This window comes from Anser cygnoides, chromosome 1, assembly GCF_040182565.1.
Source record: "Anser cygnoides isolate HZ-2024a breed goose chromosome 1, Taihu_goose_T2T_genome, whole genome shotgun sequence".
In the NCBI taxonomy this organism is placed as follows: Eukaryota; Metazoa; Chordata; class Aves; order Anseriformes; family Anatidae; genus Anser; species Anser cygnoides.
In genome coordinates this window covers 24,893,576-24,921,134 of record NC_089873.1, presented here as the reverse complement: position 1 = coordinate 24,921,134, position 27,559 = coordinate 24,893,576, and the positions used below count along the sequence as shown (strand labels likewise).

At 39.4% G+C, this 27,559-nt stretch overlaps 1 protein-coding gene across 7 annotated transcripts in view; it reads left to right on the top strand.

Annotated features, from left to right (window-relative positions):
* The window catches only part of PTPRZ1 (protein tyrosine phosphatase receptor type Z1), a 141,226-nt gene that overhangs the window by 35,672 nt on the left and 77,995 nt on the right, over window positions 1–27,559 (top strand). For all 7 annotated transcript variants that reach the window (XM_066990755.1, XM_048065626.2, XM_048065625.2 and 4 more), the window contains exon 2: window positions 2,571–2,636. In XM_066990755.1, coding sequence (XP_066846856.1) covers window positions 2,571–2,636 — 66 coding nt within the window. The remainder of the gene's footprint in view (window positions 1–2,570; window positions 2,637–27,559) is intronic.

Below are 27,559 nucleotides of genomic sequence, written 5' to 3'. Positions count from 1 at the left end.
AGAATCCTGAAAGAAGAAGAGAACACTAAAGACTTTTTGCTTCATAAACCATCAGTAGAATTCAAACTGTTTTGGGCACTAGCTGAAGAGAGTCAGTCAGTGGCACAAGAGCCACGTTGACTCTCAAGCTGATCATTTTAAAAGCTCAAGTGTCAGTATAAAAGATTTACATATAACACCACAACGCTTTTGTGAAGACTTTCTCATTAATACCACATTCATTTAAATTACATGTAAGGAACTTAAATACACTGTTGTATTTAAATACACTTAAATACACTTGTATTGTTGTCATATCCCAAAAGCAAAATGGATGTTAATTCGTTAACTCTAAAAGAAAACTTTCTTTCTATCTGGTCTCTACTGTTGGCTGGTCACTGAGTGTTTACACAGCAAGGCTTTATATGATTCATGGTTGTGCTTTGCCAAGGAAGCTAGCAAAGCTCAAGGGAAAAATTGCTGCATGCACTTGTCCCCTTACACTCACACAGAAGCACGCACTTTTATCTGACACCCCTGCTACCCACGGTTCCTCAATTGCTTCCTTCCCCAAATGAAATTTGCTTTTCTTCCTTCATTTTGTCACGTTTGTAACAGAAAGAGGCAATACCAAAACCACTGACAATCACTGCCTGTGAGTGTGCTGTGAAGGGACTGTGGGAGCACAATAGGTGAATAGCAGAGGAGAAAAGGTGTATGAACTCCTAAGGTCTCCTGGCATTTATAAAGACTTTCCATAAGATTTACTGGGTCTATAAGTGTGTAATGCACCAAAAAAAAAGTGAACCTTGCCCCTTTTTTTCTTGTTCATTGAAGCTATCACTCCTTGTCCATCAGACCTCCATCTGGAATTTAAAAAGTGGTGGGACGCTCTCACGCCCAAACCCTGCTTACTTAGCATATGAATGCTCAACTGATTGTTTGAAGTAACAATTAGGAGGACAATGGATAAAAGAGGAAACTGGAGACAGCAACTAACACCTGTGAATCAGAACTTAAACAGCTTTCTTTTACATAATTAATTAAAGAAGCAGGCACAATGTATATTGACTTGAAAATATAGTCCAAAGACAATGAGTGCAAGTAAAGCCTTTTGCCACTGCTTTCAGTTCCAGGACTCAGATATAAAGTTTGATCTTTTTGTAGAAATCTTAGTCATGAGTGAATGTTGCTAAGTGTTGCAAGGGTGTTTTTTGATGGGGAGGGAGAAAGGGAAGATAAAAAACACTTAAGGGGAATCACAGTTTCATGGGGGAGGCAGGTGGCTTGATGTTATTGAAATATGTGGAATTTAGATAGGTAGACAATCATTGTAAAGCACAGAACATTGCTAACCTTGCAAATAGCAATTATGATTTAACATCCCATAATCAACACTGCAGACTTGTTCCCATTAAAGAAAAAGAAATGGATGCTATGCAAATGTTTCATGAAATTGTATTTACTGCAGAATGTGAGCCTAATTCTATGACATTTTCTCAAGGAGGCAATCCACATGTGTGCTCAATGTGTTCATATGCAATTATTTCTTAAGTAGGTTATATTGTGCTTCTCTAGAACAGTATTTAATGAAGCTAGTAAAGATTATTACTTTAGAAATGATAGTCTCAAAAAACTGTATCTCCAATTTGCATATATTAATAAGTATTGAGGGCATAGTCTTCCTTTTGCATGCACCAGTAGCATTGCTAGAGTTATACGGACATAAAAAGCATAACAGTTAAGGTTATCCTGTAGTCAAAAAAAATCAATAAGCGTTTATATAGTTAGTCTCTCTAGAGAAAAATAATGTCATTAAAAAGTATCTAATATTTAGCCTTTCTCAATAAAGTTTATGGAGATACAAGTAACTTCACATACATCAGCTATAATATTGCTGATGCTAGTCCACACTGAAATGAAATTTTAGAATATTTATTCACTATCTTTAAATGGCATCAGTAATACAAAGTTAGAGAAAACCTGTAAAGTCCTAATCGCACTGAAGTAAAAATTTAGGTTTCATTGACTTCCAAGTAAACTAGACTAGTTCTTTGTAAAGGACATCACAGAAGACAGTTTCTTCAGAGGGAGGTCTGGTGGTAGGTGTATTAATTTTAAAGGGGAAAATTCAGTTGAAATTATATATTTAAAAGAAAAAAGAAAAAAAGAAAATAGATGGAACCTAAAAACTGGATGGAATATAAACAAATTAGATACAATGTGAACAAAAAATAAATAAGTAAATAAATAAACAAACACCTGGATGGAATGAAGTTTGGGAGGAAGAAACCATTAATCATACCAGCATATGTATGTCAAGTTTTATGCTAAAAGTTAAAAATTGAATAACAAATGAGATTCCGATAAACTGAAAAGCACTTATCTTTGCTTTGTTTATGACCTTTATATGCTACAATGCAAACGGTGTTTATATTACAGTTAACAAGTACCATTCAAAGTCCAAAATTAAGACCAGGTACACCATACATCAGTAATTACAATAGCGTTGGGAGTGAGGGGGTCATCTGCATGTCTTGTTCCTGTTAAGCTTCCAGTTTTCATGTTGTAAATTCATTGTTACTTTGCAGATTTGGTGTACGGATACTATAGACAACAGAGGAAATTGATTGAAGAGATCGATTGGTCATACACAGGTAAGCAAAACTGTCTTTCTGAAGAACTTGATTTGCTTTCATATTCTCATGTTCATTCTCTTAACTTGAAGAGCACATGATGTCTGTATACCACTCACTGTATGCCTAAACAATTATTAAACTAAAAAAATGGGAAATGGATTCTGAAAAATTACAGTGAATTTACAATGGGATAGATTATTTTGTTTCCTATATCTGTTACTTTTGAAACAAGCAAGCCCTCATCCTTAGAACCTTAACCTTGGGACTTGCTTTATTTGATGAATCATAGAACCATAGGATGATTTGCACTGGAAGGGACTTTATAGACCATCTAGTTCCAACTGCAGGGCAAGCAGGTGATCAGGCCCAGTCAGCATGGGTTTATGAAAGGCAGGTCCTGCTTGACGAACCTGATCTCCTTCTATGACCAAGTGACGCGCTTGATGGATGAGGGAAAGGCTGTGGATGTGGTTTACCTTGACCTCAGTAAGGCTTTTGACACCGTTTCCCACAACATTCTCCTCAAGAAACTGGCTGCTCGTGGCTTGGACTGGCGTACGCTTCGCTGGGTTAGAAACTGGCTGGATGGCCGGGCCCAGAGAGTTGTGGTGAATGGAGTCAAATCTGGTTGGAGGCCGGTCACTAGTGGTGTCCCCCAGGGCTCGGTACTGGGGCCGGTCCTCTTTAATATCTTTATCGATGATCTGGATGAGGGCGTCCAGTGCACCCTCAGTAAGTTTGCAGATGACACCAAGCTAAGTGCGTGTGTCGATCTGCTCGAGGGCAGGAAGGCTCTGCAGGAGGATCTGGATAGGCTGGAGCGATGGGCTGAGGTCAACTGTATGAAGTTCAACAAGGCCAAGTGCCGGGTCCTGCACCTGGGGCGCAACAACCCCAAGCAGAGCTACAGGCTGGGAGATGAGTGGCTGGAAAGCTGCCTGGCCGACAGGGACCTGGGAGTATTGGTTGATAGTCGGCTGAATATGAGGCAGCAGTGTGCCCAGGTGGCCAAGAAGGCCAACAGCATCCTGGCCTATATAAGAAGCAGTGTGGCCAGCAGGTCGAGGGAAGTGATTGTGCCCCTGTACTCGGCTCTGGTGAGGCCGCACCTCGAGTACTGTGTTCAGTTTTGGGCCCCTCGCTACAGGAAGGACATGGACGTGCTCGAGCGAGTCCAGAGAAGGGCGACCAAGCTGGTGAGGGGTCTGGGGTACAAGTCTTACGAGGAGCGGCTGAGGGAGCTGGGCTTGTTCAGCCTGGAGAAGAGGAGGCTCAGGGGCGACCTTATCGCACTCTACAGTTACCTTAAAGGAGGCTGTAAAGAGGTGGGGGTTGGTCTGTTCTCCTACGTGCCTGGTGACAGGACGAGGGGGAATGGGCGAAAGTTGCGACAGGGGAGTTTTAGGTTGGATGTTAGGAAGTACTTCTTTACCGAAAGGGTTATTAAGCATTGGAATGGGCTGCCCAGGGAGGTGGTGGAGTCACCATCCCTGGAGGTCTTTAAAAGACGTTTAGATGTAGAGCTTAGCGATATGGTTTAGTGGAGTACTTAGTGTTAGGTCGGAGGTTGGACTCGATGATCTTGAGGTCTCTTCCAACTTAGAAATCTGTGATACTGTGATACTGTGATAACCCCTTGCAATGGGTGCAATGGGCAGGGATACTTCCACTAGACCAGGTTGCCCAAAGCCCCATCCAACCTGGCCTTGAACACCTCCAGGGATGGGGCATCCACAGCTTCGCCGGGCAACCTGTTCCAGTGCCTCACCACCCTCTGAGTAAATAATTTTCTACTTATATCTAATCTAAATCTACGCTCTTTTAGTTTAAAGCCATTCCCCCTTGTCCTATCACTACACTCCCTGGCAAAGAGTCCCTCTCCAGCTTTTCTGTAGCCCCCCTCTAGGTACTGGAAGGTTTCCCCAGAGTCTTCTCTTCTCCAGCCTCAACAACACCAGCCTCCTCAGGCTGTCTTTGTAGGAGAGGTGCTCCAGCCCCTTGATCATTTTTCTGTCCCTCCTCTGGACTCATTCTAATACTTCCATGTCCTTCTTTTGCTGGGGGCTCCAGAGCTGAATGAAGTACTCCAGGTGGGGTCTCATGAGAGCAGAGCAGAGGAGGACAATCGCCTCCCTCAACCTGTGTACTGGACACACTTATTTTGATGCAGCCCAGGACACGGTTCGCTTTTTGGGCTGCAAGCGCACATTGCCAGCTCATGTGGAGCTTCTCGTCAACCAACACCCTCCAAGTCTTCTCATCAGGGCTGCTCTCAATCCATGCTCTGCCCAGTCTGTATTTGTACTTGGGATTGCCCCAACCCAGGCACAATGCAGGACCTTGCACTTGGCCTTGTTGAACTTTGTGAGGTTCTCACAGGCCCACCTCTAAGTCTCTTAAGGTCCCTCTGGATGGCATCTCTTCCTCTCCAGCATATTGGCCGCACCACATGGCTTGGTGTCACTGGCAAACTTGCTGAGGGTGCACTCAATTTCACTGTCCATGTCACTGGCAAAGATGTTAAATAGTGCCATCCCCGATACTGACCCCTGAGGAATAGCGCTGATCATTACTGATCTCCACCTGGACATTGAGCCGTTGACCTCAATTCTCTGAGTGCGACCATACAACCAATTCCTTATGCACCAAGTGGTCCATCCATCAAGTCCATGTCTCTCCAATTTAGAGACAAGGATTTCATGTGGGACAGTGTCAAATGCTTTGCCTAAGTCCAGGTAGATTATGTCGTTTGCTCTTCCCCTATCCACCAATGCTGTAACCCTATTGTAGAAGGCCACCAAATTTTTCAGGCATAACCTGCCCTCAGTGAAGCCATGTTGGCTGTCACCAATCAGCTCCTTATTTTCCATGTGAAGGCTGAGCCTTCATTGTTAGGTGCTCTTTTGTCTGAATGTTACTATTCTCGTAAGTCTGAAAAGCATACAGAACGGCTGAAACAAGAAACATCACATTTTGTGGGTGGAAACATATGCATACACTGCATATGAACTTCTGCACTTTGCTTCTGACTGCCTGAGTATTTTTTCCAGGTACCATCCTGCTTATCCTAAAAAGTCCGTCATTTGGGCAATAAGCTCTCTCATTTGTGTAAGTAGGAAACCCTTAAGATATGCCCTTAAATTCTGCATAAACTTTGCCTAAAATCACAGAAGGATTATGGGAAATTCATTTTGACTCCTTAGATTATTCTGTATAAGTCAAGCCACTTTCAATAATATTGGAAAGGTAAATTTGTCCTAAATAATACATATATTTCACACAGAACTAAAAGTGGCTTCCTGTAAATGTGTTTAGGATCCTACATTTTTAATGATTTAAATTACTGTTTCAAACAGAAAAGAGAGAAAAAAAATTGTGAAAAGAAATATAGACTATCAAATTTCAATCTTTCATATATTTGGTTCAAAATATGTTCCTATAGTTAAAGGAAGTTATACCATTCTTTTTCTTTCTTTTCACTGTCTTTCTCATTTTCAAGACAGTTTTTATCTTCCAGGGTAAAATACATCTAACAAGTTTTGAGGCTAGAGAGAATTGAAACAGGCTAGTCATAAACCCTTCAAAATGAGATTTAAAATGAAAACTCCCCCTTACACACATTGTACTGCAAAATCCAAGCATAAGATCAATCGATACAATATTTCATGTTCAAAATCCATCCGTTTTTTAATATTGCAGTTAGAGAAATGCAGGGATAAGCCTCCAGGATTACAGGTGACCAGAGGGCAATTTATGAATTTACTTTAAAGAATAGTGAATAGGTCTTGCATAGAACATCAGAGAACGATAGAGCTCTTCCCCAGTCCACATAGAGCACAAACCTGCTGTGCAGCTGCTGCAACAGACACAGGTTACGTATGCTGTGTATTTTGTATTGCTGGATGGCAAAACAGCATGGACTTTTACAAGCTGGAAGATTCAGATCTTTTAGTTCACTCTCAGTGTGTGAGATGCCTTCATGTAGTCGTCTCACTTCATGTGCCCTTGCCCTAGTGACTCTACTGTTGGCAGTGGGGTGGCTGAGTGCAAGAGTTGTGTTCCTGCTGCCCTACGGGTCCCCTGCACACATAACGCAGACAGCTCCAGTCGTGGAAGGAGAAGGGTTTTCAAAGCTTTTTGGCAGGGCTTCATGTAAATCAGGTACTTGGTGTCTAGGTATTGTGAACCTTGTGATAAATGCCATTTCTGAAATGCCATGGAGTTGGTTCATGGTGTGAAGGGAATATGCAAATTCAACTTGCACTTAAAAAACACACAGTCTTCCTGAATGTGAAGAAAAATTACAAATTTTAACATCACTGTGCATTGGAGGCATAGAAGTCTGGAGGCTGAGACATACTTATTTTGATCTCATTCATTTATAATAAATTATTTGCTTATTTTAATCTCATTTTATTCCTGAGGGTCTGCTCAGAATGTTTAGAGCACAAGTGCAAGCGTTGTCAGGTACTTGTATGTATAACTACTACACGTAACTCAGATTTATGGCTTTGAGACATAAACCAACGTGCACATTTCTGAATAGATGGCGTATACTTTGGCAGTTCATGCTTTCCGCAGACACAAGTTATATTCTTCTATTTTATAATGCACTCACTGAAAAACCTGAAAAAATAGCCTCTTTGTGGCAATGAAGTTTTAAGAGTAGGTCTTGGGATCCTACAGGTATGGAGTTTGGTCAGCTATGAGTAAGAAACACCTAACTGGCCTGGTAAATTTATCTGAGTTTGAGCAAACTTCATTCTCCATATCAAATAAGAAATTTCAAATACATTAGCCACAGTGGGTCAATAAACTCCTTTTGCTATGAGGAAAAAGTAAAACAAAACTAGAACTAGAACTAGAATTACCTGCTGAAATCATGTAATTTTTGAAGGTGAAGTTTCCTAATACAGCAGTTTCACCTACTGTAAGTTATGTGACTCATCATCAGATTTTGATTCTTGGGTGTAAGTAGGTACACCTACTGAAGGTGTAAATGTTAAACATTTACATGGAAACATTTTGTAGTAATTCTAAGAGTGCAACTTTAATCTATAGGGAAAACCTGCACTTTCAAGCATGATGTTTTTGTGTTTGTATGTGCTGACTTTACATATATTTGCATAAACAAATGGAGTGTTAAAGGTGTGGACAGTGAAAGGTGTGGACAGTCTACTCTTCAGAGTTGCATCCATTTCTTCAGAGTAAGTGGTTTAAAACTAATTTATTAGTAAGCTCTAGTTGAGCAACCTTTCTTTTTTTATTAAAACAGTGATAGAAATTATTTTTGATGACATAATGAAAATTTGTGGATGATATACAAAAAGCAAATCAAACCATTTTTGCTTGTAGAAAAAACAGGTGTACTGAGAAAATATATTTCCTCAAATCATTTACATACTAATTGATGACCAAAGATCATTCAGACATTATTTAGCTGCATCACTAAGGTTAGGTAATCTCATTATTTCAAGCTATTAAGCAGGCAATATGAGCTTCCATTATTTTTCTTACATACAAATGAAGTATTAACTTTTTATTGCTTTGTTTATCTGCATTGTCTTTGACAAAAGTAATGATATAATGTTTTCTTATTTTTTAACATGTCTGGTTGACAGTAGTCTGTGAAACTCCAGATGTGAATGTTCATGTCAAATTATCAAACAATACCAAAAATAATGCAGGTTTGTTGATTTTTTTTTCAGTGAAATTTCTTTCTGTTGAGGTTATTACTCCTGGAATTTGGGTTCTTGTTTGTTCTGCAACAAACAAGTTATGTGGTTTAGGGGAAAACCAGAGCTGAAATCTATTAAAAGCAAGAAATTCTGAACAGCCTTCCAGGAATTACAAAACATGAAGACTTTTAAAAATTGAATTTGTTATGTAAATGAATAGCACAGCCAGTTCAGTGTTCTTTGTCTCAGCAAGGGTATTAAGTTCAGTTTGTGCCACCATTCATTTTGTGATACAATGATCCACAATTGCTTCATAGACACAGGCAACGCTGATCTTGGGCAAAGAGTGATTTCAGTCTAACATGCTGAGACTCCGGGTACTTGAAGGACAATTTTGTGGTTTGTTTGTTTGTTTGTTTTCAAGAAGAATGTGGGTTATATTTACTTTTTCTTGGGGGGATGTGGATGGGTGGGAGGGGGTGTGGATTCTGGACTACAGAATCAGAATAATTTTGGTTTGAAAGGCTCCTTGGAGATTAGCTGGTCCAACCCCCTGCTCAAAGCAGAACTAACTTCAAAGTTCAAGCAGGTTGTTCAGACCTTGTCCAACTGAGTTTTGAAAATCTCCAAGGAGGGAGATAGTGCAGCCTCAGCAACGTGTTCCACCTTCATTCTGAAGATTTTTTTTTTCATTTAGCCAACTGCAATTTCTCTTATAGAAACTTGTGACTATTGCCTCTTACCTTTCACCTGTGCAGTGCTTGTAGATCACCTTTACATAGCAGTAGACTTCAGCCATGTTCCCTCATTCCTCTCTCTACTCTGTGCTGGGGCATCCTCACCTCAAGTACTCTATACAGTTTGGGACACCACAATATAAGAAGGACATAAAGCTATCAGTGTCCAAAGGAGGTCTACAAAGACGGCAAAGGGTCTAGAGGGGAAGACATATGAAGAGCGTTTGAGGTCCCTTGGTTTGTTCAGCCCAGAGCAGAGCAAGCTGAGGGAGGCCTCGTTGTGGCCTGCGGCTCCCTCACGAGGAGGGTGGAGGGGCAGGCGCTGAGCTCAGCTCTCTGGGGACAGCAACAGGACCCAAGGGAACGGCATGGAGCTGGGACAGGGGAGGGTCAGGCTGGGGGTTAGGGAAAGGTTCTGTACCCAGAGGTGCTTGGGATCTGGAACAGGCTCCCCAGAGCAGTGGTTACAGCACCAAGCATGCTGGAGTTCAAGAAATGTTTGGACAATGCTCTCAGACGTATGTTTTGATTTCTGGGTGATCCTCTGTTGGAGCCAGGAGTTGGACTCAGTGATTCTTGTAGGTCCCTTCTAACAGCATATTCTATGATTCTATTCTATGATCTCCAGCCTCTACAAACTCAGTTGCCTCAACCTCTCCTTGTACGAGATGTCCTCCAACCACCTGACAATATCAGTGGCCCTTAGTTTGTTAATATCTGTCTCATACTGGCTTGGGAAGGAAGTCAAAACTGGACTCACTGTTCTAGATGTCACCTCACTAGTGCAACATAGAGGGAAATAATCATTTCCATTGTCTTGTTGGCCAGTCTTGTTAAAGTTGCCTGGTATCTTGGCCTTCCTCACTGCAAGGGCACGCTGCTGACTCACACACAATGCAGTGTTCATCAGGATAATTAATTACCATCTTTTCAAATAATTTTGAATAACTGGTATATCTCAGTAGTAAAATTTGTCAGGAAGTTGATTCTCTTCTGACACTTGCACCAGTATCAACTGTAACAACACCTAAATATAATGGTCTGTTGTTTTTACTCCCATGGTGAACATTAAACTAATCTTGTTAAAATTGTTATCATTTTATATCTGATTCAAGACCCTCTGGAGATATCTCCATAGTTTATTGTTCCCCATTACTGTTTCTACAAGGACAAAACCTTAGTTGTCATTTGAAAGGCTATTTTTGCCACCCCAGGTTGTGGAACTTTGTGCTTGTGGCTTCATATGTAGATGCCTATAGAAAGGCTATGAAATGAAAATAGTCTTACTTTCAGTGATACTGAGAAAATGTAATTCTCTTTATAGCCCAAATAAGACATAGTGTTTTAATTTCAAATTTTGTTATATCATCTGCTACTACTGTGACAATTCTATTACACATTCACTGCTTGTAAAGTTTATGGGAAAATAAGTTGTTGCTTATGTCCATAAACATTTACAGGTGTAATTTGCTTTTCACTCAGCCTAAAAAGTAAGCAAGAATCTGCATTTTCTCAACTGTGGCTCAAGAAAACAATTTTGACATTGGTAGCTGATTGTACTTATTCTGTAAGATGTCTTCTGCTTCTATTACTCAACAATTTGATATAGGGAAACTGGAAAATTTCAGGATCTCCCCTCATCATCAGCCTGTCTCCCTGTTCAACAGCCATCTGTTGGGAGGATGGACAAGGCCAGGCATATAGCTGCAAGGCATTTTGCCTTGCAGTTGCAATAGAGGAGACGCTGCGCCGAAGAGTATTTGTATGTGTGTGGGCATCATGCATGCTCCTGTCTCCTTGGTCTTGCTATTCCTTCTATGTGAAGAAGCTGTTAACCCTGCATATGATGCCTGCTATGCCTCAAAACAATGCTGGTGTGTTAAAAGGAATGCGGAAATGAGTTAGAAGTTAGCGTGCTGATATAAGAGCAAGTTAGGTTCAAGCACAGCCAGCTGGAAGGGGCTATTTCCAGAAGAATATGAAATAGTTCCTGGATCAGGGCAAAGGCAGTAGGAGGGTGGAGGTGCGGGGTCTGGATCCCATCCATTACAGTTCAGTGAGGCATAAGGTAGAGGGGCCATTTCATGAGCCAAATCCTAAGAGTCAGGCTGTGTGTGGAGGCACCACCAGGAGCTGGCTAGAGTTGGGATCCAGGAGCTGCCTGCTGAACCAACTGATTTAATAGACAGCTCTACCAGACCAAAGTGAAAAGTCTCCAGGACAGCCCTGGCAAAAACTGATGAAACATCCTATCATCACTAGCTGGATAAAACTGTACTCTTGGGAGATGATGCATATCAACTTTTTTTTCTTGCTATCTAGCTGTCATGGCAGTATCAACATAAGTTTGTGAGATTTGTCTTTTCATTGCCTATGAAATAATTTGCTTTGTGTTTTATATTCACAGAGTATAATCATGAGTGATGTGCTGCATCAGTTGTGACTAATAAAGAAAAGTCTATACTCTTGAGCCCTGTGTGTTCCTTGTATGAAGGATGCATTGTAATTAATCAAGATAATGTGCACTATTTTATTAACTCATATAACAATAGCTCTGCAGAGGATCTTATTATTTAGTAGACCTTATGCTTCAGAGGCTGTCATACCTTTTCTTGCATAATAGCTCATTGCATGTATTTACATCCTCCGGACTGTACAGCCACTCATGGTTCCAGTGTTTTGTCACTAAATTCACAGACTCATTAATTAACAAGCCTATTGTATTGTGGTTTTGGGAAGGCTGATGATTAAGCAACAAAAATTACAGTGTTGTGCATCTGTTCACATTAAAGAGACAAGGTGTCCTAAATCAGGGAGCGACATTCTGGCATCTATGACCATAGAGAAGTCCCCGTTTAAGATATCTGAATTTACTGAATCAAGAACACAAAAGAAGTTATTCAACTCAATAAGAAATCTATTCAGGATATTTGTGGTCAGACATTTGAATTCATATGAAGTAATATGGTTCAAACATCAGCTGTCTCCATTCTCTTGTGTAACGAGAGATGATATTTAAGGAGTAGAAGGCTCCTAGAAGAAAAGTGCAATTTATTTAGCTTTGATTCAGTCAATATTTGTAGGATAACCTGAGTAAAACTTGCAAAGGGTTTTGGGAGAGGGGAAATTAACTCCATATTCATTGACCATTCGAAGTTGGATGCTTGTAGGACAGGTATAAAGAACAGCATGTTGGTATCCATATTTGGCATCTCATTGGTAAAAAATAAAAAATAAAAATAAATGTCATTTTTCTGTCAATAAAGGCGTAAGTCATTTGTTTGCCAGTTTCCTCATAAGGAACTCTGATAAGGCCTGTTCCTTCCCCCATTTCTTTCTTTAAATGCTGTAAACAAAGGAACCATCTGGGTCATTTTCAGAAACTGCACATCACTTCATTCTGAGCACCAACTAGATTACTCAAACGCAGGAGAGTCTTTTTCTGAAGTGTAGAGATCAATGCATAAGGTATTTGCATAGTGTGGCACTGCTGTTTTAACAAGGTCTGGACAGGGTTCACAGAGATATAGAGACTATCCATTAAGTAAATGTGATTTTAAATTGAAAGCTTTTTTAGGAATGCTGTCTTTGGGACTACATCAAACTTAGATGAAAACCAAAAAAAAATAAAATAAATAAAAAATTGAGATATCTGACAGTAGACTAGAGCTTGTGGTTAAGCCTCTTTGCCCTTCAAAAGGATCATAAAAGTATCCTCATATATATACTACTGAATGATTTCTCATTTACAAGTGCATTCAATCTGTGCTAAAGTGAGAAGGATATGTGCTTGAGGACTACTTGCTTCCAGACTGCAGAGATGACTATTTTGAGATCGTCATCAAGATGATTTACAGATATGTGAAGTTCAGAGCCCTGAAAGTAATTCTCTCATTGATTATGTTTACAGAAGGCCTTGCTTTACTTACCTGCTACAGCCCTTTTGCTTAGGTCCCACTTACGAACATTTTTATTCAAAGGGGTATTCTGATCTATTTATAACAACCTTTGTTCATTTTTTTTCTCCTGTTGTACTCAAACCCCGTTCAATTCAGTTTGCTAACCTCCTGAAGTAAGGGCAATAATTAACTCTGCAATGTACTCACAAATCTGAAGCCATTCATGACCTAAATAATTTTCCATGGGCCAACAGTGGTTAAAGCTGTCCTAAAAAATGTGTGGCTAGCTAAATCTGCATGGCTAGGAGCAGAGAAAGAAGATAGATGAAGGGTAGGAGGAAGGATCCTCAGAAGGAGGAGTGTGGCCTCCCTCTTTGACAGGAGAAAGCTCTCATGTGGGCTCAGGTGCCCCTAGAGCCACAACCACTGCAAGCTCAGTAAGGGATGTGTGCCTGGTATCTTCAAATGTGCCTGACTTAGAGTTAAGCAGATCATGGGAAGAGCAGGACATCCTATTTCCATTTTTAAATTTTGAATGCTAAGTTAATGCAAATTACTGTAATCCATCTTTCATGCTAAAACAGTCTACTTTGGAATTTCATTTTTAAATTCTATAATATTATTTTTTTTCCCAGAAAAATATTTTTTCCAAAACTTTTCAAAATATGAAACTGGGGAATCCCATGAGCAGTTTTGTTTTGGATGAATCAGCATTTTCTGAAAACTACAACAACAAGACACAAACAAAACAAACAAAAAACCCAACCCACTGAAAAATCCTGCCCTTTCCAAATTTAACTTGTAGAAAAAAAATGGTGCTTTCAGTTCTAGAGGTGCCCCTGTCATATGTAAATAATGTCGCCTTCAGAGACAAAAATGCACCTCTGCTTCTCTTCAGCTGCATGTTTGGAGCCAGCCCAGTTGGTAGCTTTGTGGCTGGGCTCACTTGTAAAGTATTAACATGGCTGCTGCATTTCTTCCCACCTGCTAACTGTTGCAAAAGCCATGAAGTTCTGCCAGTGCCAGCAATAGCTAGTTAAGTCTGCAGGCTTGCTGAAAGTGGTAGTAATTCATGGCTAGGTGAATAAATTAGCAAGAGGCAGAAATCATTCTTTGTACATAGAATACTTTCTGTCAAGAGTCTCTGAGGGATGACGTGGTGTTTATTTGTATACACTTGATTTATATGCAGTATCATGACTTGTATTGGCACATCAGCACACTTCTAAGAAACTGAATTATACAGGATAATTATATAATTTACTTACAATGGGAAGATTCATTCTAGGAAGTTTCTTCAAATAAGTGTGTGCCCTGTTTCTCTATCACAGTAACAAGCTTTCCACACCACCCTGGAGAAATAGCGGGCATGCCTAAAAGCTGCTTACATCCCAAAGTAAGTGTATGATTCCAAATTAAATCTCTGCGGCCCCATATTTGTCTTTGAATTTCACAGCTTTTCTTCCCCCTGCACTTGTGGTGTGCATTAAACTACTCTGGCACATTCAAAGGCATTTCATCTTGTGAAGAAAGTCCTGCTGAAAGCTGTCAAGGTCCAAAACTGTTTCTTAGCAGCAGAGTCCACAGGACAGAGGCTGTGCCTCCACTAGATTTATCAGCTGAGCTGTCCCCTCCATTGTTTGGTTGCCAGAATTGCAGAAGTTCAGTTCTGATCATGTCTTTCAGCTGTGAAAGGTGCATAAAGTCCTTTTTGTAAAAAGCCAGGTCCAGGCGTCTAGCTGCACATAGATTTAGCCATTTCCTGCTATGCTTTAGCAGTTGTGCTCACAACAAACTCCACATCCTTCCTGCGGGGGCCTCTTTCTGCTCTCCTGTGAGAGCTTTCTTTATGAGAAATTAAACTGTGGCTTGATCTGATATTGCCTGGCAGTGATCCTATTTTAGGAGCCACAGAAACAATTGACTGTCTTCTTCCATCCATTATTATAGATGCTGCATGTCAGAGCTAAGCTGTTTTCCCTCTGAATGTGGTGTTTCTCTGTCAGTGCCTTCTCTGTCAGTGAGCTTTATCTGATGAAAACTGTGTTAACCAGAGAAATGTTTAAAAGGCAGTTAAGAAAATGAAGATATTAAAAATGGAAAAGCAAGGTACCGAATGCTGGGAAAAAAAAAATGCATATACAGACTTGGAAATTTATCTTAAACTTCCAATATTTCCTGTCTATGTAAGGAGTAAATTCAGGGCTTGGGCGCATGGTCACAGACTGACAACAATTATTTTTACCGAGTTAATGGAAAAAGAAGCATGCAACAAAATGCCTACCTTGCATTACCCTGCTTGATTAAGTAGAAGGGAAAAACTGAAAAAATATTGTTGCTGGAGTATTTAGGAACATGGGGTTCATAAATTATTTCTGAATAGAGTAGAACCATTTCTGAATAGAGTAGATTTTCTGCCTGTTTTTGCATGTTCTCACCACTTTGCTTATACACAGTACAGTATCTCAGGTTTTTTAGCTGTATGTTTTCTGTCAATGTTCAGAGAAGCAAATAGTTATGGCTGGAACGCTATTCAGTGAAAAAATACAAGGAAAAAGATGTTTATCTTTTTTTTGGTCAAATGTCTGTTCATGAAAGCCAACTTTACTCTGTGAACAGAGCCAAGGAGTTCTAAGTAATGTCACTGCTCAATAGGAGCACCAGCTCTTCACCTCCTTAATCTGTTTTTACCTGATTTCAGAGTATGGACAGATGAAAGAAGACCAGCACAAACAGGTGCCATACAATATGTAACATATACTGGAAATGTATAATTTAAATAGCACAACCATTCATTTTCTTCAGCTGTGAGTATTTGCTTCAAACAGATACAGTATGTACTGTAACTAATCTTTACCAACACATCTGAACCACCAAAGAGAGATCTGTATACATGCCAGTCCTAATGTGACCGTACTATGTGTATCCAATCAAAATAAGAACATTTGTTCTCCTACAAATAAAAGGAACAGATGATAATCTGTTGCAGTGGCTTGATCACACATCTGAGGTTCCCCTTGAAATTCTTTGCTTTAGCTATGGAGCATGTGCTAAAAAGAGCTTTTCTGCATGACTTCCTGTCTTCTCACTCCATCCCTTTTCCTAGAGCCATCTTCCTACCCTCTCCATTTGACACTTTTTGTCAAATTGGCTTATTTCTTCTCTAGTGGTGTAGCCACTATTTCAGTTTCCCTTTTTCATTGTAAAGTTTTTCTTTCTCCCACCCACCAAAAGATTGTGTGGTGTTTTGTTGCCTGCTTCTCCCTGACATTTATTAGCAGCTGCATGAAAAATCTGTCAATTTGCCACTGCCTCATGTGTTTCCAGGAGAAACTCTTTCTCCTCCTGAGTAACTAATGGAGAAAGAGCCAGCTGCATGTTTCCTTGACTATCTTGCAGTCTCTCTCAGCTGCCTTTTCCTAAATGTCAGGGACACTCTCCAGTGTGGTTACCATGGTGCCTTCTGCTGGAATGGCTGCAAGAGTTCACAGCAGCCAGCAAAACCACTGTACATTTTATAGGAACATACTGTGATAAAACAACTTACCTGCTAATATCATGGTTAAACGGAACATAACCAAAGGTGCTTTTTGGTGCATGTTTTGTATAAGATTGGCCCCAATTTTGTACCATCTGAAAACCATCAATCAATTAAGAATATCTGCCTTGCCTTCCGTTTGTGACTGTGGTGCTCTATCTATATATGTGTTACGTGCTGCATATATAAACCTGCTGGTGAGCTTGTCAACTCAGCAGTTCTATACATAAATATAAAAGCTGATGAATAACAGTGAGATTTATGTTATGCTGTATTCATTAACTACCTTCTTTAAGAAGGTCTGAAAACATTGTCTGTTTCCTCATAACGTATTAGTCAATCTGAAACAATGTCATTAGCAAAAAAAAAGCTTTTCTTTGATATGGTTTCCTGTTGTGAAAGACAATAAAAAGTACATCTTGTATCCAGCCATTGGAAAACGTGATTTTTTAAACCTCAGGTTTATAACTAACAATCTGGAGATACATTTGTAGCTGAAATAGCAATATCCTTTTGAAAATACCAATTGATTTTAAAACTCGTTTTGAAATTGATGCAACTGAGTCATGCTGTTTTCTCTAAAATGTATCATTCACTTCATAGACAGATTTCAAAATAAACGTGAATAAAAACCTTTGTTCCAAAGAATAATTTAGCAGTAAGTTCTGTTCCAGCCATTTGTTTCAAGGTAAATTGGTCATGTTCTGTTTCAATAAATGGTTCGGTAAACTGGAAACACTGCATCAGATTCAGCCATCAGAGAAGAGCTCTCAACTACAACATACTTTGGTCTTTAGCTCCAGTTGCTCAACTTTAGCCCTACAAATGAAGTCAGTAGGATTTTCCACTGTGATTAAGTTCCTTTCATTACATTGTTCAGGTTTTTCCTTATTAGAACCAGAAATGACTCCCCAGCTTCAACACCCTGCTATTACAGGCAATCACGCCTTCTATATCCTGCACAAAGTTAACCAAACTCTGTTTTAAAAAAAGCAGTTGTTTTCTTTTACTTCTTAGTTGCACTAAAAGACTATCACAGAAATTCATGCTTGACATTCAAACTTTACCTGGATTTCCAGGCCAACTGTACTAATGCATTGTCAATGTCACCTCATTCTTCTGATAGTCTGCTCACTTGTTTCTCCAGAAGCTGATCTTTTCCATTGCCAGCATTTGCCTGCACTGATATCACTCTCCTGATTGTTTTTAAATTAAACTAAGAGGTTTTAGTCTCTTCTTGTCCCCTTTTGATAATTTCTTCAGCTTTATTTGCTCACTTTTGATTCCTTTGAATCTTCCTTTGTCTTCAGTGTGGGTGACGAGCATGTCATGTGCTTATCCCAAAGGAGCTCTTCCCATGACTTCGTGCAGAGACGTTAATACTTTTCTGTCTTTACTAGGACTTGCCTATTTAAAGATTCAGAACACGCTTGCCTTTCCATCACACTGTTTACAATCCTCTGTGACTGACTGACATAGTCCAATTCTCTTCCTCTCTCGTAGTTTCCAGTTATGACATCCTCCTAAGTAACAAGAACTCCTACTAGTAGTCTCTAAATGTATTATTTTAGAAACCACGTTGCTGAATTTCCCCCGATTTTACTACTTCAGTTCTCAAGGTGAGCTGTTTTTTTTTTTTATTTTTTTTTTGTTTGTTTTGTTTTGTTTTGCCTTTTTTTTTTCTCTCCATAAGTTATCCTGGAATTCCTTGTGATAGCATTTTTTCACACTTAGTGTCATCAGTAGGTGTAATCAGCAGCACAGAGAAACTCAGGAGTTTCCTACGTATTCATAGCCTGGTAGTTCCCATTTACCACTGCTTAGCATTTTCTTCTCTTATATTTACTAAATAAGAGAAAGTACTGATTTGTCGTGTACTGTAGTAACAGTTTTAGGTGTTTACTATTGATCTATTCAGCATAATAACATAATTTCCAGTTTTTCAAAGACTTCAATTTTTTTTTTCTTCCTTTCCACCAAGATAGAAGAATTTGGATACCACCTAAACAACTGACCATCCTCTCATTAATATTCTGTGGTCAAATTCAGCCTTGCTGTAACTCCATTGACTTCATGAGAATGACTCAATATAAGGAAGTTAGCTAATAAAATATTTTGTATCCTAGGCAAAATGTTGCTTATATTGAAAGTTCATTTCCTTTTCAAGCACTATTAAATTGCAATGATTTATAGTCTTAAAATAAATGCTTGTATGAATATTAAATACCTACTTAGCAACCTTATTAGGAGCATACTATCACCCACAGATAAATCTCATTTTGATAAATTTCAGTGTAAATAACATTTTAATTATTGTTGTGTAAGTACTAAATTTTACAACTGCAACTAATTGCCTTTATTCAAATTTCAAACATTTTTTTCTAACAGAACTAAAGCCAGCTTAAATCAATGAAAAGATATCTATTTACTTAAAACTGAACTTTGAATCAGTCCTAACTTATAGTTACAAATAATTTATATTACATTAAAAACGCAGCACGTTTATAAACAATAATAAAATGTGTGGATTTTAGCAGTAATGGGATAGGTAGCAAAAGTACTCAGGATGTCATTGCAAATATTTATTCTGATTTGTGTGTAAAAATTATGAAAAGATTGGACAAATTATCTTGGCAAAAACTAGGATATTTTGTCAATTAAGTGAAGAATCACTCCAGAATACCCAATGGCAATTAGCTATCCCTGCATGGGCCCCTCATTATTTGACATTATAAAAGAAATTACATACATATGAGCTTGATTCTACAAAGCTGATCATCAGTGAAAATTAATGTTGACATTTAATTGTCCTGCAACTTCATATTAAATATCTCACTAAGATGAATGACTCAGTTTACACTTTCCAGAGCTATTGTTTCAGCCTATGGTAGTACCAGATCCAAACTAATGCATGCAGCTATAGGTTTTTTTTGTTTGTTTGTTTGTTTTTTTCTACAAAACCAAGAATGAAGGAGGCTTTTACAAAATTCATGGTAATGTGAAAATACAAAGTAATTTCATAAAGCCTATCAAGATATAACCAACATAACCTCTTCCTAGATATAATATTGCTCAGTAATTTCACAAATATCTTGGATGACAGAAGAGAGGGGATTAGCAAATTCATGGAGGACACCATGTAGGAACTTATAAGAATGTGGGGGACATAATCAGAATTCAAAATGAGCTTGATGAATTGGAGAAATGGTCAGAAATCAATTGAATAGAATCTGTGAATACAATGGTGACAAAAAGCAGAACACACTCAAAGTGGAAAAGAAAAAAATATATAGGTGAAAACTGGGGACCATCTGGTTAGGTGTCTGTCTGACAGTTAGCTATAGTTGAGTCTGAATTAAGAATATGCTGCTATTGCATAAAAAAGACAATCCCATTCTGAGGTGAATTAACAAGAATGTTGCATGAAGCATGGGAGGCAATTATTCTGCTCTACTTATCACTAGAGAGGTCTCAGTTGTACTTTTGTATTCATCCTTGACCTGCACACTTGTAGAAAAGATGGTGACAAATTGAGAAAGGGCCTAGAGAAGAAGCAACAAGAATGACAGGGACCTAAGAAAACCCGAGCTGCTTGGAAAAAAAAAAAAACCTGAATGAACTAAGTTTGTTTAGAAAAGAGAGTTACAATAATAGTCTTCAAATATTTAAAAGTTATTATAAAGTGATCAGTTGTTCTCCACTGCACTGATGTGGTAAGGATGAAACAGTTTAATTTGCAGAAGAGAAAGTATAGGTGCAATATTAGGAAAAAGTTACTGTGAGGATAACTAAACCCAGGCACAGGTTGCTTAGGAAGAATGTGGAATCTATCTAATTGAAACCTTTAAAAAAGATAGGGAAGATAAGCACTCATGAGGGTTTGTCTGATCTTACTTGACCATGCAATGAAGAAAAGCATCCAGATGACCTTTCACTCTTACACATCTGTGATGTTTTGGGGCAACTTAAAATCCTATTTAATCACCTTTCAAGTAGTGCCTAGTAAATGTATGTGTTCTATAGGCAAAGAGAATACTACCAGCCATTTCTGAAGTTATTCAATTCAATTGTTGAATTCAATTCAATTCAAATTTCAGTTGTTTACTATTTTGCTAATCATCAACTGTTTGATGAAGACAGTGATTTTCTATGCTAGGTTATTTCCCCATTTTGGATTGTTTGAGGCTGTCGAAGGGTGGACTGCAGGAAGTATTCCAAACAAAAATACTTTTTATAAGGAGAAACAGAAAAATGTATAGCTTCCCTTTTCTGAGAAAAAAAAAAAAAAAAGAGTAGTCATTTCACTGAAAGGTCTAGTATGTCCTCATTTTAGATCTGGAATCTGGAAAGATTAGGTTTATTTTATCAACACACCTTCTGTCTAGGGCAAATGTTTCTTTGTTGGGCAAGCTCTCTCAGACCCAGCCATAACATATGTGCTGAATTAGTTTGATATTACATGGTTGATTTAGACTACTAAGGATTATTTTCAATGGAAATGCACGGGGACCTGGTGTGGCAGAAACTTCATTGTGAGGGTAGTAACTTCTTAAACCACTCGGGCTGGTTTTCAGTGCTTGTCTGATTTGCACATACAATTGAAATATGACAAGGAAGATTTCTTGTAACTTTATGTTCTTTTTTTTTTTTTTTTTGTGGGCTTTGTCAATAACTTACTACTCCAAAGCTTCTGGATCTTATTTTGAAGCCTAAACTCATTTGCTTTGCATTAATATTTACATATTTGTTGCTCTTCTTTGGACATTTATTGTAGACATTTTGAGATTAAATTGATTTAATTTTCTGTCCTTCTGACTACTCCAAGACTTCAGTCATGCATGCTCATAATCTCTGTCTGAAGGAAAAGCTTTCTGAAGCAGACAACTGAGGGCTGGCTGCTGAGCAGCTCGAACCAGCTGGATTGTCAGCAGCTGGAACCTGCTGACTTTCCTGTCAGAGCAGCCTAGGGGTCAGATATTCTGCTTTTGTATTGTTTTTAGCTTCTTCTGTGTTTGGGGGCACAGTATGGACTAGCACAGCCTGTCACTTCATCAAACCTTCTGCTGTTCTAGTGTAGCAATGCAGCCATGCTGCATCACCTCTTCAGATAAATAATGGCTTTGCGCAGATGCTCTGTACTTGTCCTAGCATTCACATTTTACATTAATGTGATAATATGAGAAATCAGCTTTGCCAGCATGCTGTCTCAGAACACCTTCACAGCTTCCTCCAAGCCACACAGTGCATCACCTGTGCTCATCCATTTGTCCTTGGTGAATCAGGCTCCTTCGTGTCATCCTTTTTTGCTTTCTGCCTAGCTGATGCGTTCCTTATAATATTCCCAGAGGTGACTGCACCATGGTGTATTATGAATTTCTTTCTCTGGGAGGATAATGTTAAGTTTCTTTTGTGTGTCATAATGATACTGCATAATGGAGGCAGAATATGTGCCTAAAGATTGAATAGTTACAAACAAAATCCACACAGCAGTAGCTGATCTAGAAAAAAAAAAACAGTTGTAATCACTTTTTTTTAAATGTCAGGCTTGCACCTGCATATCCTCATCACCCTCTTGCATATGCTCTTTAGAGCACGAACCACTTTCTGTTTGCTGAGCAGTCCATAGTGGTCACGCAATTTTGTAAGTTTTGTGCGTGTTTTTATAATAAACTGACACATTATAGAAGTACATTTAAGTAGATGCTCTTTTCACCTAAGGTAAAGCCATTTGGGACCTGATTCTAGCTAAGCTGTCCCTTGAGGTTTCTGGGAACTGAATACACTGCAATTTGCAGGCTTATGCACTTGGCTGATTTAAAGACAGAGACACAGTCAGGAAAAAAATGTCTCTGTTATTTCCCAAATATCTTTGTTCTTCCCTCTGACGTCTTTCTATAAACCAAGAAGAGGCTATTCTAGTTGTCAGAAATCAAACTGGCTTTTGTCTGGAAGCAGAGTGCATGAATGCTGGTGTGTATGAGGAGCAGGGCTCTCTGCCTCTGCATAAGGGCATCATATCCATCAGGCTCGAGTATCACTTGTTTTTATGATTTTCAAAGGAAACATCCACTGCTATTAATTAGATAAGTGAAGTAAAACATACAGTCAAGCAATACTTTTCCATTTAAATGCCCTTTTTTATTTATGTGCGCCTCTATCTTACACACCAGACTCCAAAGTTGCAGGCACCTACATGAACAGTAACTGCTCTATCTAGCCTCCTACAGCTCCTTTACTCTTCCTACAATTTGCAGTATGCTGCAATTTTCCTGCAAATTAGCACAGCTCACTGAAGTCAAGGTTCCAGATGCAGCTTCCCTGCCTCTCAAATTAGATTATATCTGAATAAATGGTAAAAAAAAAAAAAAAAAAACAGACCTAGAAGTAGAGACCAGACTTCAGGCTGTTCCCTTGCTCTCCTTCCCCTCCACTGAATGCTATAACCACTAGGTGAAAGCCAGGCTTCTTGTCACCCTGAGAGCTGAGGTCTCTTGCTGCCTAGGGGCCACAACAGCCAAGCCTTTTCAGAAATGATGACCACTTCTCTCTTTTACTAGTTAGGCCGTTTCCTAATATCTTGGCGTAGTTTCTTCAGGAAGAATAAAACTATGAAATCAAGTCACTGCTCCCTCAGACAGCGCTCTGACCACTAGTGCAGAAAGGGAGCTGTACATTATATGTGGCCATTGCCATGAGGAGAGAATAAATTGAACTGGACAGGCTGGGTTGCCCTCTGAAAAAATGCCTGCCTTCTGTATGGCCAGTGAAGAGAGCAAGGCACTGAGCTTATGGATACTGGATCTCTCCCTGCAGGTCTTTTGGCCTTCAGCTGTGCAGCATATATCACCAGTTACATTAGATGCATTGGATTAAGCCTGTGCACTGTCCCAGAGAGACAGCTAAAAACTTCAGTGTATTTCCCTTCTCACTCTTTTAGTTTGAGTGAAATATATGGATGATCAGAAGAAAAATATCCTTTCAAAATAGACAATGTGATTGTGAAACCTCAAAGGCTGGCAAATGTGATCCCACAAACCAAGTTATCTGATTTTCTTGAAAAGGACTGACCAGATTTTAAGTTGGCAGCAAGCATCCTTTAAAGTCTATGCAGGGCAGCAAAACTGCAATTTAAAAGCCAAAATATTTAGCACAAATGCAGTTTATAAGATCTAGAAATGGCTCAAATATTTCTTAAGGTTATTTATAAATCCGCCTCTTATTTTTCATCCTCTGCTTCAATGAAAGTTGTTTTTACATTCCACAGTTCATGTAGCAGGCAGTCCAAGGAGTTATTAATAAAATATTAATGCTGTCATCCCACACGACATATTGTTTATACCACCACAGATGCAGATTACATCTCAGATCAATGGAGCAATTTCTTTAAAACCTCTTTCTAAAGCAGCAGTTGGAGTATGATTACAGTTGTCCACAGTAGTTATATCATACAGCAAATTAGGAAATATATGTCAGGACCCATTATTCTAATGGGGGTCTTGCAAGATTTTAACAATGTAAGTAGATGCCAGACTTGCAAAGCGATGACCCTCTTTGAAACAATACCCCCAGTAGAGAGGAGAGAACAAAAATGCTGTTGACTTGCGCGTGGCTGTCAAGTTAATGCTTCGCAGGAACCCACAGCACTAATCGTGTTTCTTGAGTGCAAGTTCTTCTTTTCTTTAGCTCCCTCACAAGGTATCCCTTAAGCACTCATTAGACCAGTGCAGTTGAAAATTGGTAAATTTGTTTTCAGTATCAGCTACAGTATTTCAGTCCTGTCCTGATACAAGAGACAACACTGTACTCTTGGTGTCACTTTTGTTTCCTGCAATTTTTTTAAAGAAACTTTTAGTTTTCAAAGTCCATTAAAATTGAGTAAGATCTTACATATTTATGCTCCATCAAATACCTAGTTTATAAAAGGATGAGAACTATGAAACGGTGCAAGTCAGGGGATGGAAATTCTCTGTCCTAAATGGCCATTTAAGTAGCACATCTGGTGAAATGCAACTGCCAAATTTTTAGCAATCATCATCATCAGCAGCAGCAGCATTAACAAGGGAACCATTGTGGTATGTGTAGTGGCAATATTTATTTTATGCAGCCAAGGGTTTGTCCTAATACTAAATTAAATTACATACTAAATTAAAGGCAAGATCATGCTTTACAGTCTTTTGATGGGTTCTAGTTGTTGTAGAACAGGGACTTATCATACCTGATCTGAAGGGGTGAGTTTGTGCAAATACACAGCTGTAGTCAAGTCAAAGGACCTGGAAGTGCAGAGTGTGCAAGGGCAGGGAGTAAAGCTCCCTCAGTTCCTCCTTCAGCCACAGAAGCTCTGTGCCTGCAAGCCGAGGATTATCTGAACAGTGATCAAATGTTCTGAGGAAATGTGCTTTAATTAAATTCTGCTCAGTTAAGAAGGGAGACAAGGAGACAATTGTCAACAAAATTCCTCCTTGGTGGGAGACTAAACACTAGTATCATGAGTCCCTCACAGTGTCCCTCAGTATTTTGCTTTGGCAGGAGGACAGTAATACTAAAAGGTGACAGTGCAGAGTCTGGCAACAGCAGGGCTCTTCAGGATCCGCTTACTGACATTGCCAATGCAGTCATGGAATATAGCTTCACAGCCCGTACAGTACTGTGCATATCTCCTTCCCAGTTATAGTGGATACCATAAATGTGGAGGGGTGTGGGGGGAAGATGGCCATGGAGAAGACTTGTGATGTAAAGCTCTGGCATTGTTTATGCAGCTCTGGTCAAGAGATTTCCTCTCTGACTTGGCTTCACCGGTTCATATTGGTTTTTCTTCATAAGGACCAGCATAAAGGGAAAAAATGATGTTGCTTTTGCTTTTTTTTCAGTGCTCATCCCTATTACAGTAACATCTTCATTACAGTACATTAGAGTATTGCTTTTCATCTTCATCAGTGAGCTGGATGATGGGGTAGAGTGTATCTTCAGGAAGTTTGCTGTTGATATAAAGCTCTGAGTGCTGAGGGACTTTGATGGGCTGGAGAAATGGACTGACAGGAATCTCATGCAGTTCAACAAGAAGTGTGAAGTTGTGCACCTGGGAAGGAACAACCCTGGGCACCAGAACATGCTGGAAGCTGACCAGCTGGAAAGAAGCTTGTCAGAAATTGACCTGGCTGTCGTTGTGAACACGAAGTTGAACAGGAGCCAGCAAGTGCACTTGCTGCTGTGTAGTTAATGGTATTCTGGGCTACATTAGGCAAAGTGCTGTCAGCAGGTCCAGCTGACAGCTCCCCTCTACTCAGCATTGGTGAGACCACACATGAAGTGCTGGGTCCAATTCTGGGATCCCCAGTACAAGAGAGACATGGGCATACATGTGGTCCAGCAAAGGACCACAAAAATTATAAAGGGACAAAAGCATCTCTCCTATGAGGAAAGACTGAGAGAGTTTGGACTGTTCAACCTGGAGAAGAGGAGGCTGAGGGTGGGATCTCTTCAGTGTGTACAAATACCTGAAGTGTGGGTGCAAACAGGACAGAGCCAGGCTCTTTTCAGTGATGACCAAGGACAAGAGGCAATGGGAACAAACTGGAACATGAGAGGTTCCATCTAAACATCAGGAAACACTTCTTTGCTGAGCACTGGCCCAGGGTGCCCATAGAGGCTGTGGGGTCTCCCTCCTTGGAGATACTCAAATGCCACCTGGACATGGACCTGAGCAACTGGCTGTTTGGTGGCCCTGGTTGAGCAAGGGTTGGACCACATGGCCTCCAGAGGTGCCTTCCAACAGCAGCCACTCTGTGATAATGCAATTCTGAGCAAGTGTCTCAGACAAAAGACAAAAGATCATCACTGAACTAGAGAAGGAAGGAAGTGCAAAAGCATGGCAAGCTGAGAGATGACAAGAGTGAGGTGAGTCTCAATATAAGTATTTATGGCCAGTCTCCACAAAATAAGAGTTTCAAGGACAACCATCAGTGAAAGAATTATTTATCAGAGCTACAGTGTGACAGGATATTAGCAAAAATAAAGAGGTAATCTAGAAAGAAACATCATTGTCATCAGTTCTCCTGTGACTCACAGTCACAGACTGGCAGTATTTTCTATAAAGTCAAAAACATCTTTTCTTTGCAGGAGCAATTCTATGGAAACTCCGCTAACTGAAGCTTCTAGATGTGATGTTTCCCCACAGGGAAGCAGGCTGTACTGAAAACATGAGATTCAGGATATTATTCAAAGATAATGCTGATTCTGATGAAGGGAAAATTGTTGCTGCCTACAGCCAACAGGCATTATTAAAAAAAAAAAAAAGTTCACAATTACATATGCAGGAAGCTCTCTCTGCATTTTCTCAAAAACTTTCCTTTATATAGTGCTTTTGCCTTGCCTTCCTACCCTTGAACTCCCACCTTTTTCTAGCCTAATATGTTATTCCCTATCTTAAAACTGATGGAGAAGAATCATATAATTCACCTACAGGGTTTTTTGATCAGCTCCTTCAGACTGAAATCTCTGTGTAAATGTCATGCAAGTCATTCACGAGTGAGACTAATCCTCTCATATCTTCAAAATTATACTCAGGGATATACATTCTGGACTTCAGCAGCAGTGTAAGCTTTAGTATACCTATGCTCATCTGTGCAGATATGCTAGAATCTCTGGCCTCATATCTCCTCTTTAATCATCATAATCTTTTGCCTGACTTTCCAGCCCAGTAGCGATTAATGCCTACAGTAGTCATCCACAACTACTGTACTTAGGGTGAAGTCATACCCAGATCCTCAAAGACTAGGAGCACTGGGAGACTGTGACACATGAGCTGTGGTGTAAAGTATGCACGGAGAGCTCAAAGGCACAAAAAATATTATTCCAGGAATAAAATAGATAAATAAATACATAAATAAATAAATAAAATGAAAATTAAAAAAAAAAAGTTTTAAAACAGTAAGTTGTTGGTTTATATTTCATATGATCTAGGTAATATTTTCTTCTCTCCTTTTCCTGATTATTACTTTTTACATGTGATCTGCATTTTGTGCCTGAGAATGTAGAAATTAGATATCATCTTTTGACACAGACTGGCCGATAGCCACAGACCTGTGCCAGA